The sequence below is a fragment of the Squalius cephalus genome (genome assembly GCF_949319135.1).
Source record: "Squalius cephalus genome assembly, chromosome: 16".
Lineage (NCBI taxonomy): Eukaryota > Metazoa > Chordata > Actinopteri > Cypriniformes > Leuciscidae > Squalius > Squalius cephalus.
In genome coordinates, this window is record NC_137137.1 from 36,757,892 (window position 1) to 36,778,266 (window position 20,375).

Consider the following 20,375-nt stretch of genomic DNA (forward strand, 5'->3'; position numbering starts at 1 on the left):
ACTTGATATGCATAACTTTGCAGAATTCCTTCAATATAGATTTTGATTGGCTCTCAATAATTGTCTCAAAACAATCATCTGCTGGAAAAAAAGCTCTGAAAGTGATTCCAATGATTTCATGGACTCCACCATCCTCTCTTTTTATAAACTGAGTTCATAGTTAACATTTTTGGTGTGAACCGGCTTTTACAGGGCCAAGCGTATAACAACAGTTTTGATACAAGTAAATGTGAAAGGAAATAGCATAATGATTTTTTAATGATTTAAAAGGCCAATAGTAATGCGTTTGTAGCCTTTTCCAACTGTATACAACTCTATAATATGCCAGCGCAATCCATAACTCCATCTAAGATACTTAACAAAAATACCTCATTCCAATTATTGTTTTTTAATGTAGTACAATTGGCTGTTTTAGCTCAGTTAGATTCTGTTTAGTCTATAAATGTGACTACCTGGTAATTCAAGTGTATCTGTCACATACAGAGAGGATGCATGATCTATAATTACAGTGTTTTATTAACTCAAAATCTCAAATAGGAGCAAAGAAACATGAACAGAAGAACCTACTTAAACACAACATCGACATACCAGGAACAGACTGACACACAGGGCTTAAATACACCGAGAACAGATCGGGGAAACGAGACACAGTACCAGACATCATTGTACCAAATAAGTTAAGGAGACCAGACTCTTGAAAGTAGGTCATATTGTACCAAATTTAAAGGCATTTTAAAACATTTCATTATATTTTGGCCCCAAACGTCTCTGTACTGTACTTTCAGGGTTTGGTGCAACACACAGGCTATCGAGGTTTATTTTTCAAAAAGACTTTGTGAAGATATTCCATGTTCATGTTTCAGGTTTCAGAATTGAATAATGAAGAAACTCTACTTACTGTTAAATAACGGTTAAATAAGATCATTTTATATGATAAGTCAGTGAGATAAATGTAAACGAATTTATCTTGTTCCCTCTTTGACTTTTTAATTAAGAAAGACTGATGTTAATAGCCTATAGGCTATAATAGAAGTAAATGTGGAGTAAGTGTTGGATTTAATTATGTGGCTGTGTATCTATCGCTGTGTTATGATTAACAGGTTTCACCACAACTATCATTAAAACTGTATTTATAACTTTTTTAATAAGTATAAATACAAGCGCACCTCATCCTCCTTGTCCTCCCACTCCACCTCCGACAGATCCACACTGCTGTAACTGGATTTCCTCCGCTTTTTCCCTTCTTCATACTAGAAACACATGACACGGCAACACCGATGAGATTCATTGATATTAACATGGATAAACATGATGTGTATTAGTGTGACACTGTAATAAACACTAGTAGTAACTGACTTTTTTCAATAGATCATTAAAGGTGCCCTAGAATGTGAAATTTAATTTATCTTGGCATAGTTAAATAACAAGAGTTCAGTACATGGACATGACATACAGTGAGTCTCAAACACCATAGTTTTCTCTTTCTTATTTAAATCTCGTTTTTGAAAAACACCCCTGAAAAACAGGCGAATCTCCACATAACACCAACTGTGACGCAACAGTCGGGATCATTAATATGTACGCCTCTACAAATTTGCATATGCCAGCCCATGCTCAGTGCCAGGCGAAACTGCGCAGCCGAATCATCAGAAGTTCTGCAGGTGAAGAAACAAGCGAGGATCATAGGGAAAATGGCAGATCTATCTATAATCTATCTATAATCGGATACCGCTACAGTTTAATTCGAAGTTGTTAGTTGCTCTGCCCGTTTCACCACGGACTGTTTTTTCTAACTTGGAACAATATCAAGCAGCCAGGCATCTCTTGGCGTCTCAAACGGACGAAGGGGGCAATTTCAACTAACGTTATATTCCCGCAAGCGGTAAGTAGTGATTTTATTAACGATAATTTACACTGCGTTATCCAGCGCGACATTGTTTTTTCCTCGAGAGACATCGTGGCTTGCAAACGAGCGAACGAAGCATGGCAGTTGCTCAGTGTTTGGATGTACAAATGAACACAAAAGTATTTTTTTAGTTCCTTCATCCGAGCCTCTGGAGAACCAGTGGGTTATGTGAATTTCTGATTTGTAATTGTTCAAGTTCAGACAGATAATCTTTCTTTCAAAGTCGTTCAACACTGTTTATGCATCAGTAAATCGCGTTGCAGTGATAAGATCTTCATTCACGCGATCAACAGGCTGTCATCTGCTCAATGCTGGAATAGATCTAAATACTTAAAAAACTTCTCATGATTCGTTAATCCCGATAGCTGTAATAGTAAAAACGTATAAAAGCTGTAATAGTAAAAGTTTTCCAGATAGCTCTACATGTAATGCCAGATATTTCATATGCAAGCATGTCAGCCAATCACAGCAGTGGGCAACAACACTGAAGTCTCACAGCAGACACGCCCCTTCAAACAGAGTGTTCAAACCAATGGATGAAATCAGGCTAGGAAATATGCCTTTTATTTCTAAATTATAACAAATTTTGATCTAAAAAACATACTAACATTATAAGGGCACCCCAGGAAACATTATAAAATAATAAAATAATCCATTCTACGGCACCTTTAAAAAAAAAGTACATTCTGTAAGTCAATACAACATGTAAAACTGTAATGAATGTTTGTCCCACAGTGATCACACTATGAAAGCTGTTAGTCCTCCTGTGATAGGACAGCTTTACTCTGTCATTAGGCTTTTAACAGATAAGCGTTCTGTGGATCAGTGTGTGAGACGGGTATAGACTGCCCTCCAGTGGCAGAACGACACTAAAGGAAGAGTCGAGATGCTTATCTTTATAAACGGGAGAGATTAAAAGAGCAGGCTTTTTCTGTTGCAATGTGTAGTTCTGTGTAGATACAGGGACATCAGCTTTATCCTGCAAATCAGCTACATTATTAAACGTAGAAAAAGAAAGGAATAAAAGTCCAGGTCACTTTTCACTCCAAAAACTAAAGAAAACAAAATATAATGCATATATGATCAATTAAATACAATACAATAAATACTACCAAAAGGCAGTACCACAATAATATATATATATGTAAAGGTGCTACAACAAAACTAATTAATGTATTGTAATGATATTTATGAATTACATTTATTGACCTTATGCTAATGAGAACATGTTTAGGTTGTTATAAAATGTAATGGCTCTTAAAAAGGCTTTTTTACATTGCAAAATATCATTTCTTCTTCCATTTGATTTTTATGGAATGAAAAATGACCTAGATATGTTTTAGCATTGCTGGTCATCTGCACTATACCAGCTCTAATCCACATAAACAAACATGACATTCATGCTGGTATATGCTGGAGGATTCATGCATAGAACCAAAAATATATATAACTTGTGATCGTCTTGACTGTTTTCATTGCCCTCTGACTCAAACCCTGAGCTCTGTTCCTCTTTGACTATTGCACAGCTTTATTTACTGACAGTTCTCACAGCAGTGACATCATGGAGGAGGTTTGACATCTCATCATCTGTCAAACACTCATTACTGTCCACAGCTGTCGGCTCACAGCACAATGAGTCTAATGAGACGCATTCTCCCATCAGCCTCAGCGTTCGCTATCATCATCATCATCATCATCAACAACACAAGCGATACATTACCAGAGGCTGCAGGTCTGGATGGGTGAGTATGTATCCGTTGTTGGTGATGGCAAAGGCATAACCATGGATTCCCAGCTGTGAACACACACACACACACACACACACACACACACAGCAGAAGTAGCAATCAAAATCAGAGATACTGTCACATTTTAAACTGCGGAAGTCCACAGTCTGTTAAAGACCGAGGTCATGTGTGTTAGTGTCGCAGCAATCTCTGATCTCAGCTGAGACTCGTCTCTCCTCAATGAAACCGCTGATGTGATTATATGTTACATATTGTATATAATTAATTGTGTCTGTATTGTAACTGTTGGTAGTGTAAAGCACTTTAGTCCTTTTTAAATGTACTACAGAAATATATGTTGATTGATTGAACAGTAACATGTCTGATATGCCAATTTTAATGTTTAAAACCTTGTGAGTGATGTATGATATGATGCTTCTCCGTCGTCCTCGCTCCAGGGGCTGGAGAACAGACATGAGATCCGTTTGTCCTTTGTGTCGAATGAAGTACAAGCTCATGGATTAAGTGAGGAATCGAGCAGGGTCTCTCTTTGCTGTGACTCATCACTTTCAGTGTAGACAGTTTCACTGATTATAATGGGTCTTATTGGCTTTTTGAAGTTTCTGATCAATACGAGTGATTTTTCATTTTAGGTTACACTAATAGTCCAATTAAGACAGTTTACTTGCTAGAAGTAACTTTGCAACTACATGTCAACTAACTCTCAGAGTATTAATAGATTATCTTAGGTTAGGGTTAGTAGAATAAGTTGACATAAGTTGCAAAGTTACTTATAGTCAGTTTGGAGAGCATCACATTAAAGTGTTGTTAAGCAGACAGTCTACTAATACTCTAATGACTGCTAGATGACACCGCTAATTGAAAGTCATTTATAGTAGAATGTCTAAAGTGGACTAGCAAAATAAAGTTACCATTTCTTATTATAGCAATAGCTTTGATGAGAGAGAGCAATCCAAACCTGTCCCGTCTCCACCAAGCTCTCCCTCACCTTCCACACAACCACCAACCTCCATTGTATTTTTCCATTGTTGCTATGCTCGTGTTAACGGTTTATATCCATTGGAGATTCAGACTGTTTATTGTGTTCAACCAACTGATTGAACTCCATCTGATACTCACCTGTTGTTCTGTGCACAATTCTCCTACCATCAGTTGAATCATCTTTCATCTCTGTGTTTGGGAGGACCAGCCGGTGGAGGAGGCCAAGGAGGAACCAGCCGAGTGGGATGCCCTGGTGGAGACTAGTGTTGTTTTTGGCGGCCGGTTTTAATTTGAGTTTTAGTCAGAATTATCCATGACTATTTTTGTCTAGTTTTAGTCTACGAAAATTGTATTTTAGTCTCTTTTTAGTAATGCAATTCTATTTAACCCAATATAGTCATATAGTCAATATAGTATAAATAAGTACCTATACTTAAAATGTTCTTTTAGCCAAACCCATTTCAAACAAGGTTATCTTATTATATTTAGGGTAGCAGTTTTTTGTTTTTACCACCGCGGTGGTTGAGCCGGCTGATCCGAGGACTGAGGAAAAGCTGGGGGCTCGGAAGACCAAGGTGGAGCCGGTGGGAGTGAGGACAACAGAGGAGCTGGAGGGATAGAGGACACAGATGATGAAGGCGATTGAGTGGATGGCCACAGGCCCTGAAGTCCGTGGTGGAGCCGAGAGGGCGAGGAGCCACGGTGGAGCCATTGGGTTGAAGGAACAAGGGGGTGTCCTAAGCTCATATGGACAAGGTGAAGTCGAAGGGTCAAAACTCTGAGGCCACCACTCTGAAAACCACTGTGGATCTGAGTAACCAGGAGGCTGTGATCACACCAGTGGAGCTGGATGGCTGAGGAGATCCAGAGAGCCAGGGAGACAAGGAGCTGGACGTAACCAGCGTGTGCGTGTGTGTGTGTATTGTGTGGGTCTGCTCTTACTTCGATACAAACTTACTTGAAACCTGCATTTTCATAGGAAATATGTCAAACACAGGAAGGAAAACTGCAGAAGTCAAGCCATTTTGTCAACATGAAATGAAAACTGAATCCATTTATTTAGTTAATACACATTAATGGTCTTTTCAATTAACCAGGGCACATCATTCTAGAGAAAAAAAAAGTTTGTCTTTGTATTCTTTTGTTTATAGATACATATAACACTGGTGCTAGAAACATACTCAACAGGTTCTAATAAATGGAGAACAATTAGAATAATATAAGAATTAAAGGTTGTTTGCGTACCTTGTATTTGGGGATAGCCTTCAGTATCTCAGACACTGGAACATCTGTGCCAACCACTCCAAGAAGAATTCCTTTGTTTCTCTTAAAACAATGAACATGAGTGTGTTAGGAACATCTTTTTTTTCTTTCTTACATTGGCATTATTTCCTTTGTCTAGTACAGGGGTGCCCAATCCTGTTCCTGGAAATCTACCTACGAGCCGAGTTTAGATCCAACACACTTGTCTGTAATTATCAAGTGCTCCTGAAGAACTTGGCAGGAAGGTAGATCTCCAGGAACAGGATTAGTTCTAGTATGAGAAGCGTTATACGGAAACAGAAGTCAATGTTTAGCATCACTCACGGTCTCGTTCTTGGTGCTGAACACAGGCATGGCCACAGTAGTCATGAGCACAGGACCCTGAGCATGTTCCAGCTATACAAATGGACAACAACACATAGTGGTGGATGAATACCATTTGACTTTTCAAACTGACTTTTCATTAGTTTTTACAAAATGTGAAATCCACTGTTACAGGTATAACTTGCTGCTGTCTCCAGATGAAACACTTGTGACACTAAAAGTATACTTCCCACTATAAACCAATCACAAATCAAGATAGGACATTCTTAAACATCTCTCGGCTCCCCACAAAGCTATCATATGATTTAAAAAAAACTTGGAATAAGCAGTTAATTGTCTTGCTTATGGTTTGTTGTCTTTCTAGTTGTTGGTGTTCATTAAAAATATCGTTATTTCATTCATTCTGCATCGCATCGTCTTTTGGATTATACTACACACCTAAACCGTGACAGAACACGAGACCTAGATCGGTTTATAACAGCAAAACGATTTAAAACAATGGATATACCTGCTCCTCCTGCTGGAGCAGAGGGGATTGCTCCCTCGAGGATCACCCACTATCTCAATGCTCGTTATGCATATTCTTTAACACCGGACTCAATGAGCACATCTGTCCATGGATGGTCCTCCAAGGGAGCTTTGCCAAGTATGTGGAGTGGGTGCTTGTAAGGTGCGAGTCTGCCTCACTGCTGAGGACAACACCAGCCTCACTCCGGACCCAGAGCCCAGCCATCCTCAGCTATGCTGGCCACAGAAGAAAAGCCAGAGCCCACAGCTGACTCAGAGCCCAAGCCCCCCATAAAAATAGGGCCAGAGTAATTACCAAAGGCCATGGCATCCCGGAGCCTGGGCCCATCATGGACTCTGTTCAGGTGTGTGAGCCGGCATCAGCATCTGTCATCCAGGGCATATTAGTGAAGTTTGTTGGAATGGATTGGAGCCCTGCCCACACTCCCTTCACTGAGGAAATATTTGCTGGTCTACAGTCTCCACTGGTTCTGTACAGTTCCAAGTCGTCTTCATCTCTGCTGGTTCAACCCAGTTCCAAGTTACCTTCGTCGCCGCTGCTTAAGCCCAGTTACAAGTCATTGTCATTAAATCAAACTAGCACCATGTCTCTTTTGTCATCCAGCACCAAGTCTCCTTCTTCGAGAATTGTCTCGCCCAGCCTCCCTCTACCTCCTCCTTCATCTCTGCCTTGGCCTGTGGATCCCTCACCTCCGCTGTTTCCCCCCAGGCTCCTCCTTCAGCTCCGCCTTGGCCTGTGGATCCCTCACCTCCGCTGTCTCCCCCCAGGCTCCTCCTTCGGTGGTTTCACCCAGCTGCTTGGATCCGCCTGTGGATCCCTCAGCTCCACCTTGTTCTGTCATCCCTCAGGCTACGCAGGGGTCCCTCGTCCCTCTGCCTCTACCTTGGTCAATTGTTGCTGTAGCTCCGACTAGGATTCTCCTCTCTGGTTCCTCCCACCCTCATCTCCTCCCTGATTCCTGGTCATCATCTCTTTGGTGTCTCCCTTGGCCTGCTCCTCGTCCTCCTCCAGCGCCCCCTGCCTCCTCAGTTTGGACTCTAGTTTGCAGCGCGAGGACGTGCCTTCCGGGGGGTGGGGGGTCATGAATGTCATAATGTCAGGGTCATGTTTAGTTTAATTGTTTTGTTCTGTTTAGTTTCTAGTCATGGTATTATTTGTCATTATTTTGCCTGTGTTTACATTTGTTGCCATGGTTCCAAATTAGTTCTCACCTGTCCCGTGTTCCATTAATGATATTCCTCTGTGTATTTAAGCTCTCAGTTTTCCTCATTACGCATTTTCTTGCGTTAACGTTAATGGTTGTCTTTCTAGTTTTTGGTGTTCATTAAAGTATTGTTATTTCATTCATTCTGCGTCACACATCTCACCTGTTGGATATTAAGCAACAGGAGTGTATTCATAAGTGCGTGGAAGCTGCCACGTGGTGAATGTACTATGTCCAGATTTTATTCATACTGTATGCCTTCATATTTTATAGAAAATACTTAAGTAATTTCGTTATCAAATGTGGTATCAACTAATTAAACACATCAGAGCCAGCTCAGAAATGTCTTCAAGACTACTTATCTTGTTTACTGAACATGTCTTTTCTATTTGTTTATCTAGATGTTCTGACTTATGTGGTGAACAGCACATTCCAGGGCCTAGTTTATGGCCCTCTTTCTCCATAACAGTGGACAAAGGTTTGCTACATTTTGATTGGATCTTGGTGGACTAACACAAACAAACTGTCCAACTCCATCAGATAAATATGCTAGGACAACAGCAGACACCTCTTAGAGGGCAAGAAGATAACCTCTGGTACCAAGCCCAGAAAAGACAGAACTTTCTGGCCTGTGACTGCCATAAAAACTCAGGACCTCAGCAGCAGTGGGTGAAACCGAAGAGAGATCACAATGAACCACACAAATCCATTTAACTATGTTTGGAAACCTTAAAACTTATGTAAACTTCACAGAGAATAAGTATGTAAACTTCACAGAGAATAAGTATTCTCGGTGACAGCTATTTGTAATGTAACATCTTACACAAATTCAGCTGTTAATGCACAAATGAATGAATGCATGACAGTTCAATCTTTTTCCATCTTGTTTGGTCTCTATTTGTTTAGAATATTGCCAAAGGTATTCTGGTGGTGGTTTGGAAAGTGAGAAATGCAATGGTACACTTTAAAGACTTCTAACGGTGTGCTTTATGTAAATGAGCTCCACAGGGGAAAGAAGGGTGGGCCACACTCTGATGCCAGCAGCCAATCACAGCACTGGAATGGAGAAGTGCCAAATTGCAATCTCCTGCTCATCGGAAAGGGATAAAGGTGCCCTTTCAACTGATACCCCTTGTTCTGAGTCTCAGGCCTGTAATGGGAGAGACATTAACAGATACACCAAGTTCTGAGTCTGTCCTGTATGATAATAGACAGAAACAGAAAAATAACGTTCTGAGTACCGGCCTGAAAGGCTGAGAGTATAACAGATACGACCAGGTTCTGAGCCTCCAGTCTGTGAGGAAAGAGACATTGACAAGCGCTACGTTCAGAGTCTTCATCCAGAGAGACAATAACAGATGCAGCACGTTCCAAGTCTCCATGCCAGAGAGACAAAAGCGGATTGACCGAGTTCTGAGTGTCTGGCCCAGAGAGGTAGAAGACAAACAGAGACATTTGCAAAAAGGTTAAGCTCAGCAGAGCAAACCTTCACTTCAAGGTTCGTTCGTCTATGTGTTCCAGATTAAGGACTTTCTACACCTACTTCAGGGCCTCATCTGTGTGTTCCAGATTTTAGGACCCATTGGTGCTCCCATTGATACGGATCTTCATGTTCAAGGCTGTTGAAACGGATTCCGTCTCCTTTCCCCACTGCATTGTCACCCAGCACAACCAGTGGAAGACGTCACCACCATTGACGTCACCGCCATTCTCCCACTCGACCACGTGGAGCGTAAATATCACTTTACCAAGCCTCTTTTCAGAGACCTTGGCATTGTTGTATATTATCAGTATATGATTTTCTAATTTACATTAAAGGTAATGTAATAATCTTTCATTTATTTGTTTGATGCATAAAGTTCTTCAACGTTTTAGTTTAAAGTCCCCCTGTAGTCAATAATTGTATCCCTTAAAACTCATCTTTGATCACCAAAATTACATATTTAAGCATTTTGTCCTTAATACTCAGCAATGGTGTCGACTTATGAATTTGCACATGGTTTGTCTTAAAGCATATTAAAAACACCACACAGACATATAAACAACATTAAAAGCTGGATTTCACCACAGGGGGACTTTAGGAGAAACAACAGTTTATCTTTCCATAAGATAACATAACTCTGTCATCCCCACACTCAACTTAATCACTTTATTATATGTGTCTAATGCACTTTATTCCTTTATCACTCACGGTATTCATTTAGTAGTTGAGTTAATTATTCTTGTTTATCTTTGGTTAATACTATTTATTTTATTACACTTGTGTCTTCCTTGTAATGATAATACAGAAAAAGCCTCCGCAAGTTAGAAATCTCACCAATCTTTCAGATAATTCGGCTGAGCATTTACATTAATTCCGAATGATTGAACAGCCTCCTGTTGGGAGTGTTCTCATTCTGCCAAGGTAAAAGTCCTTGACTGGAGCCCTGAACTAAGAGAGGGGGAAGGTGGTCATCTGATGTACTCAATTATTTATTTATTTTGGTATTTTTGTGCTTTTTGCAGAAAGGATAGAGGAGATTGACATGAAAGCTTTTTTGGGGGGGTGGAGAGAGGGAAATGGGATCGGCAAGAGACCATGAGTCGGATTCGAACTCGGGTCGGACGGAGGCACAGTTGCGCCATATGTCACTGCGCTAACCAGTAGCTCAAGTAGGACTTGAGCACCGATCTCTACATTACTTAGCGTCCTTGGATTGGCGAAAGTAAAATCACTACATTTATTCATGTAACCATTATTTGTTAATATTTTTCTTTCATTGTAATAACCACTTATTTTTTTAGTTAGTTTTAGTCAGCTTTTTTTTTTTTGCATTATTATAGACCCAACTGTACTAGACTCTTAGTGCCACTGAGTGGGAATTTCACCTGGAAACTACCTAGGGCAGTGTATTTCAGGTTTTGTAAACATCATCTAGCCAAAACCCTTTCGTTGCTTGACCCTTTTTTTTTATTTCAGCTGCCCTAAACATGTGTGATGAACTTACATCTTTAAAATCTTATGATTCTGTGCTCACCCTTCACATCCACTTAGAAGATATCTTCCCCCCAGAATTCTCCTTTTACCAAATGTTAATAAGAAAATCTAAATACAGTATCTTTTAAAGACATAACATTAAATACATTTGCATAAAATGCTGTCCTTATATTATGTGAGCTCCTCTTAGATTGGTTATGCATTTTTAAATTAGACAGATGTATAATGTGCATGTTATAAGTAACTTTAACAAAAAAGACAATTTCCAGAAGGAACACTGCACCAATAAATAGTCAACACAATCAATACACTACGAAAACTTCAAATGAATAATGTAAAATCTGTGAAATTCTCTGAATTAAAAGGGTAATGACTCCCTGAACGCAGGACTCATGTGCACTGTGTGATGATGTGAGCTGATGCTCAGGTGTGGATGGATGTGGCTCAGCTGCCAGAGACTGAAGAAGTGCTTCATCATCTGCATCTAAATCAGAAACGTCACAGCCTACTTCTCCCTGATGGCAGCAACACACATGCATATGCACGATTCATGCACAACTGCACATTCACAAACACTCATTTGATGAATTTATGATCTGTAAAAAAAGTCACAAACATACATTCTCACAAGAAGTCTGAAGTGAGGCAATGAGCTAAGGATCAGATAAACAGCTTAAACTGTGCTATATATGTCCTTCCCTTATTTACTCTGCTCTCTCGATGTCTCTGCGGGAGTAAATGGGCTATAAAATGATGAATGATCATGCTGGCTTGTGTTGAAAACAATAGCTCAGACTCAGAGAACCCTACGCACACTCAGAGCCTCATCCAAACACTCACACTAAGAGTGAGAGTGAATAAAACACTAGTCATCAGATATGTCACTGAAGCCCTTCTGGATCATATGGCTGGCCGATGCTTAATATGCATTTAAAACAGAGCAGTTTCATGGCCTTTATGAGAGCTGACCAGCCAGTGAAACATAAGTGTGCTTAGTTGTATTGAATGTGCAGTTGTTGTGTACTTCAAATCTTAAATGTGTATTTAAAAAGACTGTACATGCAGATAATAAAATATTAAAGGGCCCCTATTATGCTATTTGAAAAGTTTCCTAATGCTGTTGTGGAGTCTCCTACAACAGGTTTACATGCATCAGGTCAAAAGGTCAAAAAACTGTTTAATTTCCTCATAATATACATTTGCACATCACCACATTTTCAATGATTCTCAAACGACTCGTCAGATGAATCAATCTCTCTAAATCCCGCCTTTCCACGAGCTACTCTGATCTGATTGGCCAGACAGCTCAGGCTGTTGTGATTGGTTTACTGTGTATAGCGCGCGTGTCGAAAACAAAATCGCCCTTGTCCTGAGGCTTCCTATACCGTAAACTAAAGACAGTAACGAACAATGACGTTGATTTGACCATATCAATGCGAGCGCGAGTCCGATGATGAAACACTGGCAGAACTAGTTATTCAAGCCGAACCTCCATCAGGACGACTCGAGCAGGACTCAGTGTTTCTCAGTGAACCCGAATCTCCATCAGGACGACTCCAGCAGGACTCAGTGTTTCTCAGTGAACCTCCATCAGGACGACTCCAGCAGGACTCAGTGTTTCTCAGTGAACCTCCATCAGGACGACTCCAGCAGGACTCAGTGTTTCTCAGTGAACCCGAACCTCCATCAGGACGACTCCAGCAGGACTCAGTGTTTCTCAGTGAACCCGAACCTCCATCAGGACGACTCCAGCAGGACTCAGTGTTTCTCAGTGAACCTCCATCAGGACGACTCCAGCAGGACTCAGTGTTTCTCAGTGAACCCGAACCTCCATCAGGACGACTCCAGCAGGACTCAGTGTTTCTCAGTGAACCCGAATCTCCATCAGGACGACTCCAGCAGGACTCAGTGTTTCTCAGTGAACCCGAACCTCCATCAGGACGACTCCAGCAGGACTCAGTGTTTCTCAGTGAACCCGATCCTCCATCAGGACGACTCCAGCAGGGCTCAGTGTTTCTCAGTGAACCCGAACCTCAATCAGGACGACTCCAGCAGGACTCAGTGTTTCTCAGTGAACCCGAACCTCCATCAGGACGACTCCAGCAGGACTCAGTGTTTCTCAGTGAACCCGAACCTCCATCAGGACGACTCCAGCAGGACTCAGTGTTTCTCAGTGAACCCGATCCTCCATCAGGACGACTCCAGCAGGACTCAGTGTTTCTCAGTGAACCCGAATCTCCATCAGGACGACTCGAGCAGGACTCAGTGTTTCTCAGTGAACCCGAACCTCCATCAGGACGACTCCAGCAGGACTCAGTGTTTCTCAGTGAACCCGAACCTCCATCTGGACGACTCCAGCAGGACTCAGTGTTTCTCAGTGAACCCGAACCTCCATCAGGACGACTCCAGCAGGACTCAGTGTTTCTCAGTGAACCCGAACCTCCATCAGGACGACTCCAGCAGGACTCAGTGTTTCTCAGTGAACCTCCATCGGGACGACTCCAGCAGGACCCAGTGTTTCTCAGTGAACCCGAACCTCCATCAGGACGACTCCAGCAGGACTCAGTGTTTCTCAGTGAACCCGATCCTCCATCAGGACGACTCCATCAGGACTCAGTGTTTCTCAGTGAACCCGAACCTCCATCAGGACGACTCCAGCAGGACTCAGTGTTTCTCAGTGAACCCGAACCTCCATCAGGACGACTCCAGCAGGACTCAGTGTTTCTCAGTGAACCCGATCCTCCATCAGGACGACTCCAGCAGGACTCAGTTTTTCTCAGTGAACCCGATCCTCCATCAGGGCGACTCCAGCAGGACTCAGTGTTTCTCAGTGAACCCGAACCTCCATCAGGACGACTCCAGCAGGACTCAGTGTTTCTCAGTGAACCTCCATCAGGACGACTCGAGCAGGACTCAGTGTTTCTCAGTGAACCCGAACCTCCATCAGGACGACTCCAGCAGGACTCAGTGTTTCTCAGTGAACCCGATCCTCCATCAGGACGACTCCAGCAGGACTCAGTGTTTCTCAGTGAACCCGAACCTCCATCAGGACGACTCCAGCAGGACTCAGTGTTTCTCAGTGAACCCGAACCTCCATCAGGACGACTCCAGCAGGACTCAGTGTTTCTCAGTGATACTCTACTCAGTTTGAGGAACATTATGAGATGTTGCAAATGTAATTCCTCACCATCAGCATTAACAAGTGCATGTCCATCAACAAACCCATTATTTTACTTGTACTCATTTATTTACAGAGTATTTTTCTAATATATTGCGGTGAAGAACATTAGCCAAGCTCTAGCGTGAATGACTGATGTAACATAAACATTGGTAAAACAAATCTTGCTCCATGCTTAATCTTTCCTCAAAGTAGTGAGACGACAGACGATCTGCTTTAATAGACACAGTTATAGGTAATCGTGGCCCACAGCTGATTAGCAGAAGTATTTCAGTAAGACAGTGATAACGTGAGTTAGCCAGTTAGCAGGAGACCTACACAATATAAAACTCAAAACTAAGTATTTTGAACCCCATCTTTAAGAGCAAGTGGTTTGTGAATCCTGCATTGAGCTCAGAGATTTGAGAAGCAGTCTTCAGTGAAATAAAGGGAACACAGCAAAAGTGTAGGATTATACTGCTGTGATACCGTGGTAAAGATGAAATTTAACCTCTGATTCTCCACATGCTCGTCTTTGGGCAGTGGAAACACTGGCTTTACCTTCACATTATAGAGCACAGCGTCTCCTGGACATGATTCTCTCCAGTGTCCACAGGAATCAGCTGCTGGTTTGAGGTTTGAGGTTCCCTGGTGTCTGTGCACGCTATAAGTGGGCGGGCAATATGCTAATGTGTCGTCTTGACGTCACAACGAAACGGCTTATGACTCGTTTGAAAAACAATTCATTTCATTGACTCAGAGTCGACTCTTACTTTTGAAAGACAATAACTTTATATCCGGTGCACTTTCAGATTTAAAACTTTGCAGGATGTTTTCATTCACTCGGAGCTGTGTTACACACTACATGAAAGCTCATTCTCAAAAATTCATAATAGGGGCCCTTTAATGAAAAGGCTACTTAAGTATACTTAAAGAGTACACTTTCATGAATACTAAGTTCTGTCATGAAACTCTAGTGAACTCAATTTGTTAGCGATCACATCGTTATCTTCATAGCGCAGCTGATTGGTTTCTGATGCATTAACATCCAAAAACCAGGCATTGTTGAGAATGTTGTACATCAGCAACATAATCTTCTGGTTTATTCAAGCCAGGCGACCAGTATATATGTAAAGTAAAGAAACTATACAGTCAAGTCATCTCTTATCTCTTCCACACATGTACAAAGACTGGACTCCATACTACAGAGAAAGCAGATCCTCCAAAATACACAGATGACTGTGAAATCGAGTATGGCAGTGTGACACAGACTACACAACACCACTTTCAATGAGAAATCAAAAGAGAATGAAAACTTGTCCAAAGTGCACTGCACACAATATAGCATAAAGCAGACACACTCAATGGGTTAATGTAGAAACACCATTAAATCACAATCAAACCTTTACCTTTTGAGCCTGTGGACGCTACAAAGACAAAACACAAATTACCATCAAATGAGTGTAAACACACACACATATTACTGCTCGTCTTTACTACTTAGAGCAGTGCCTGGATCTGAATCACCTATTGATGTAAATTTCATTGGGTTTGGTCTGTAATGTCCCGAACATGAGGTTTTCCAGACGTTTGGAATAACTAAAGTTTATTTTTCCCACAGCGTGCATTGATTCTCCAAGCTGTCGACTAATTTTCAAAGCAAAAATGTGACCCAGGACCACAAAACCAGACAGGGTCAATTTCTTTAAATTAAAATGTGTGCATCATCTAAAAGCGGAATAAATAAGCATTCCATTGATGTATGGATTGTTAGGATAGGACAATGTTTGGCCGAGATACAACTATTTGAAGATCTGGAATCTGAGGGTGCAAAAAAATCTAAACATTGAGAAAATCTCCTTTAAAGTTGTTCATTTATGTTGGCGATTGTGCTGCATTCACTCACAGAAATACATGTTTTATATATTTACAGTTGGAAATTTACAAAATATCTTCATGGAACATGATCTTTAATTAATATACTAATGATTTTTGGCATAAAAGAAAAATCTATATTTTTGACCCATACAATGTATTGTTGGCTATTGCCACAAATATACCCGTGCGACTCGAGACTGGGTTTATGGTCCAGGGTCATGAGTAGGTTATTTGTTAACTGCACTGCAGTTCGATATCACTTCAATACATTCTTTCTAAACTGTTACACAGTTTCAGTTAGGCTGTCTCGAGCAGGATACTTAGGGCTTTACTAAACGGGCAAATTAGTGTGAGACGAAGCAGAAAGCAGAAAGCTAGTGTTGATGGAAGCAGAAAGTTCTGCAGGTGATTAAATGACAATGCAATTCAACAATATTATTGATCTCCTGCATTGACACCATTATATGAGAACTGAACTGAGCTGGACAATGACATCACGGTTTCCTCCAGAGCGACTATATATATAAATTAACTAAATTAATAACTTTTTTACAACAGAAATTAAGCATCACTGAACTTACTTAAGCTGGACTGTGATGCTATTTTCTTCTGGAAACAAACTTTGTTACATTATTTTCCTGTTATCTCTGTAAAGCTGCTTTGAAACAATATGTATTGTAAAAAGCGCTATATAAATAAAGGAGACTTGACTTGAATGCGCAAATTAAAGTTCAATATAGCCAGCAGCCATATCACCCTGTATGCCCCAGTGTAGTGACGGGGACACTATACTGTCAAAGAGCACCGTCCTTCGGATGAGACGTTAAACCGAGGTCCTGACTCTCTGTGGTCATTAAAAATCCCAGGATGTCCTTCGGAAAAAGAGTAGGGGTGTAACCCCGGTGTCCTGGCCAAATTTGCCCATTGGCCCCTGTCCATCATGGCCTCCTAATCATCCCCATATACTGATTGGCTTCATCACTGTCTCCTCTCCACCAGTAAGCTGGTGTGTGTGTGTGTGTGTGTGTGTGTGTGTGTGTGTGTGTGTGTGTGTGTGTGTGTGTGTGTGTGTGTGTGTGTGTGTGTGTGTGTGTGTGTGTGTGTGTGTGTGTGTGTGTGTTCTGGCGCAGTATGGCTGCCGTCGCATCATCCAAGTGGATGCTGCACATTGGTGGTGGTTTCCCCCTTCCATATGTGAAGCGCTTTGAGGACCCAGAAAATATATATATATATATACATATATACACTGATTGGCTTCATCACTCTGTCTCCTCTCCACCAGTAAGCTGGTGTGTGGTGGGCATTCTGGCGCAATATAAATGTAACAAATTATTAATTATTAAAGAACAGATGCAGTTATGTGGTTAAGACATGCTTTTTACTAGTGTTAAATAATGCCACAAATACCAGTAAACTGACCACCACAAAATTAGTAAATCACCTTGTGTGATAGTAGTTCTACAAATATGAGCAACTTTTGTATGAAAACCTGGAAAATCCCCCATGATAAAAACATGTATATGTGATAAGTGCAATAACTGCAAATCAAACATAAACACCTGTAGTGGAATGACATTTTTAAGAGATTGCATAAATCATTTAAACCAGTACAGATATTTTAGCATGCACAATTCATTCTTCTGTGTGCATGGGGTTCAAAGGGTTAAAAACGATTTATATGTGGATCCCACTCACATTAAAACATCAAAATGTCAGATCACTCACAGTGTGGTCGGCGTAGGCTTCAGTCCACACCATGTCATGCTCTCGATCGATGACCTTGGGTCGGCTGAGCACATGCAGATACTCCATCACATTCTCCTGAACGTCTGCCAGTGTGGAGATCTGGGTAAAATAACCTGACAACACAGAAAACCATTACAATAATCACAAATATTGACTGATATGTGTATGCATACATGCCCTAGTGAAAAAAAACCCTATACCAAAATGTATTTGAAAATAGTATCCTACAAATCCATTTACTTATTTATTGACATATTGCTTGAGACTGATATAAATATTATAATTATTTGGAGTACTTCTTTATTGCACAATACACATTTCTTAATATTAAGCCTAAAATGTGTTTTAATATCACTCTTAGTAAGGATAGTATGATCTCTGTATAATATCAGTCTTTAAATGTAAAATATCTAAAGTGGACCTAAAGTATAATTGCAATAGTTCCACTTTAGCACTATCAAATATACTTCAGTATATCTTTAGTTGAACTTAAGCTCTATTTCTGTATAACTAACGTATATTAAGTACAAAATTAGTTGTTCTAATTTAGCAGACTTTAAGTATAGAAATGTAGTATACTAAAAGTACAATTGCATGGTATTTATATTAAGTACATAAATATGTCAAGTCAAGTCTAGTCAAGTCAAATGTATTTATATAGCGCTTTTCACAACATAGGTTGTAGCAAAGCAGCTTCACAGTATTAAATTAAAACAATACATCAATGTTTGTTTCTAGTCGAACGTCCACGTTTGGTAATGCTGATCAATAGTATCGTTGATTGATTAATTAAATTAAATATCCCCAAATATCCCCAACTGAGCAAGCCAAAGGCAACATGTAAATGTATTTGCAGTATACTTAGCATAAAATAAATGTATTTCAAATACATTTTGTTATATACATTTTGCATTAGGGTGTGCATGCTGTAATTTGAGATTAAAAACGATTTCCAGCGGTCATTAACGTAAGCAAGAAATGTGCTGAATGAAATTGATGAAACTGATGAAATTTTGTTTAAATGCTAATTCCATGTTAACATATGAAAGCTTTAGGCAAATGTAATGTGTGACCCAGTGCATAACACATCCTAAACACACAGTCAACCTACAGAAAGAGCCAAGCAATGCCGCACACAGTCAAACTATATAAGCAATCAAAATATGATTATTCATAATGTATAAAAAATAATTCATACACAAGCCATAACTTTAACTTGAAGAAACACTGAGCAGAGAAACTTTAGACAAGTGTAGGATCTGTTTTAACTATACACTCGTGTGGAGATCAAGTTATTTGGTAATACTTTACAATAAGGTTCATTAGTTAACATTAGTTAATGTATTAACCAACATGAACTAACAATGAGCAATACATTGGTTACAGTATTTGTTCATCTTTATTAATGTTAGTTATGGAAAGCTATGGAAAACACCATGGTTGCAGCCACATCCAGCGCTCTATGCAAGACTCTCAGACCCCCAACTGACTGCGGTGGAAGGCCTGCGTAGAGGGAGTTCGAACTGCTGTTCCGTTATAACCCACGCAGTGGAAGTCTTGGATAACACTGGGAAAGAGCGTTTTTCTAGGGGAGAGGAACGCTGTGGAAGCCATATCCTAACATGTGGAGAATACACATGGACTGGCCGGTTAGGGGCAGTGCAACACATGGAATGTCACTGGGGTGGCTCCAGCCTGAGAAGGGGGAGGCTACACCAGACAGTGACGACAGAGCGAACTCTGCCAAGGGAAAGACACGGGCTCACTGCAGGGAGCTGATCGTGGAAGAATACGCATATGGGATCGCCGCAGGGATCACAACATATGGAACCCAGCCTAGCACAAGTTACACAAGCATACGAGCACTAGGCCTGGCGCCTGACGCTCTGGAGGAACTCGAACAGGGTTCGCCTAAGTGGGGAACTCGACTGGAACCAAAGGCGCACGTATCCGCTCCATGTGGAGGGGAGTGGCGCAGCAAGCCGACACTAGACTGGGAACTTCGGTGTTACTGGAAGTGAGCACACAGGAAGAAACCAGCTCAACACGTAGGCTATAAAACCTAGTGAATGTGTTAGGTGTCGCCCAGCCCGCAGCTCTACAGATGTCTGTCAGCGAGGCGCCGTGTGCCAGCGCCCACGAAGAAGCAATACTCCTAATGGAGTGGCTTCTCAATGTGAGCAGGCAGGGCACCCAAGGCGATGGCATCCCCTATCCAGTGGGCCATCCTCAGCTTGGAGACAGCCTTTCCCTTCTGGAGCTGGTCTGAGGTCCTGAGGTTTTGCGTTCTGTCCACGTACAGGCACAGAGCGCGAACAGGACAGAGAAAAGCCAGGGCTGGGTCTGCCTCCTCCAGGAGAAGCGCTTGCAGGTTCACAACCTGGTCCCGGAAGGGAGTGGTAGGAACCTTGGGCACGTATCCGGGCCGGGGTCTCAGGATCACAAGAGTTAGCCGGGCCGAATTCTAGGCACGATTCGTCGACCAAAAATGCATGCAGGTCCCCTACCCTCTTGATAGAGGCCAATGCAACCAGGTGTACTGTCTTAAAGGACATAATTTTTAACTCAGCTGATCGCAAAGGCTCAAAGGGTGGTCTCTGAAGTACCGAAAGGACCAGAGACAAATCCCAAGAGGGTATAGAGAGTGGGCGAGGCGGATTTA

General features: G+C 41.3%; 1 protein-coding gene across 1 annotated transcript in view; it reads right to left on the minus strand.

Annotated features, from left to right (window-relative positions):
* Positions 1–20,375, minus strand: part of cacna2d3a (calcium channel, voltage-dependent, alpha 2/delta subunit 3a) — a 144,444-nt gene that overhangs the window by 51,975 nt on the left and 72,094 nt on the right. The window contains exons 13-18 of the mRNA XM_079897554.1: positions 17,693–17,826; positions 15,499–15,516; positions 6,223–6,294; positions 5,881–5,961; positions 3,627–3,701; positions 1,167–1,250 (exon numbers count right to left, since the gene is read on the minus strand). Of these exons, the coding sequence (XP_079753680.1) occupies positions 1,167–1,250; positions 3,627–3,701; positions 5,881–5,961; positions 6,223–6,294; positions 15,499–15,516; positions 17,693–17,826 (464 nt within the window). The remainder of the gene's footprint in view (positions 1–1,166; positions 1,251–3,626; positions 3,702–5,880; positions 5,962–6,222; positions 6,295–15,498; positions 15,517–17,692; positions 17,827–20,375) is intronic.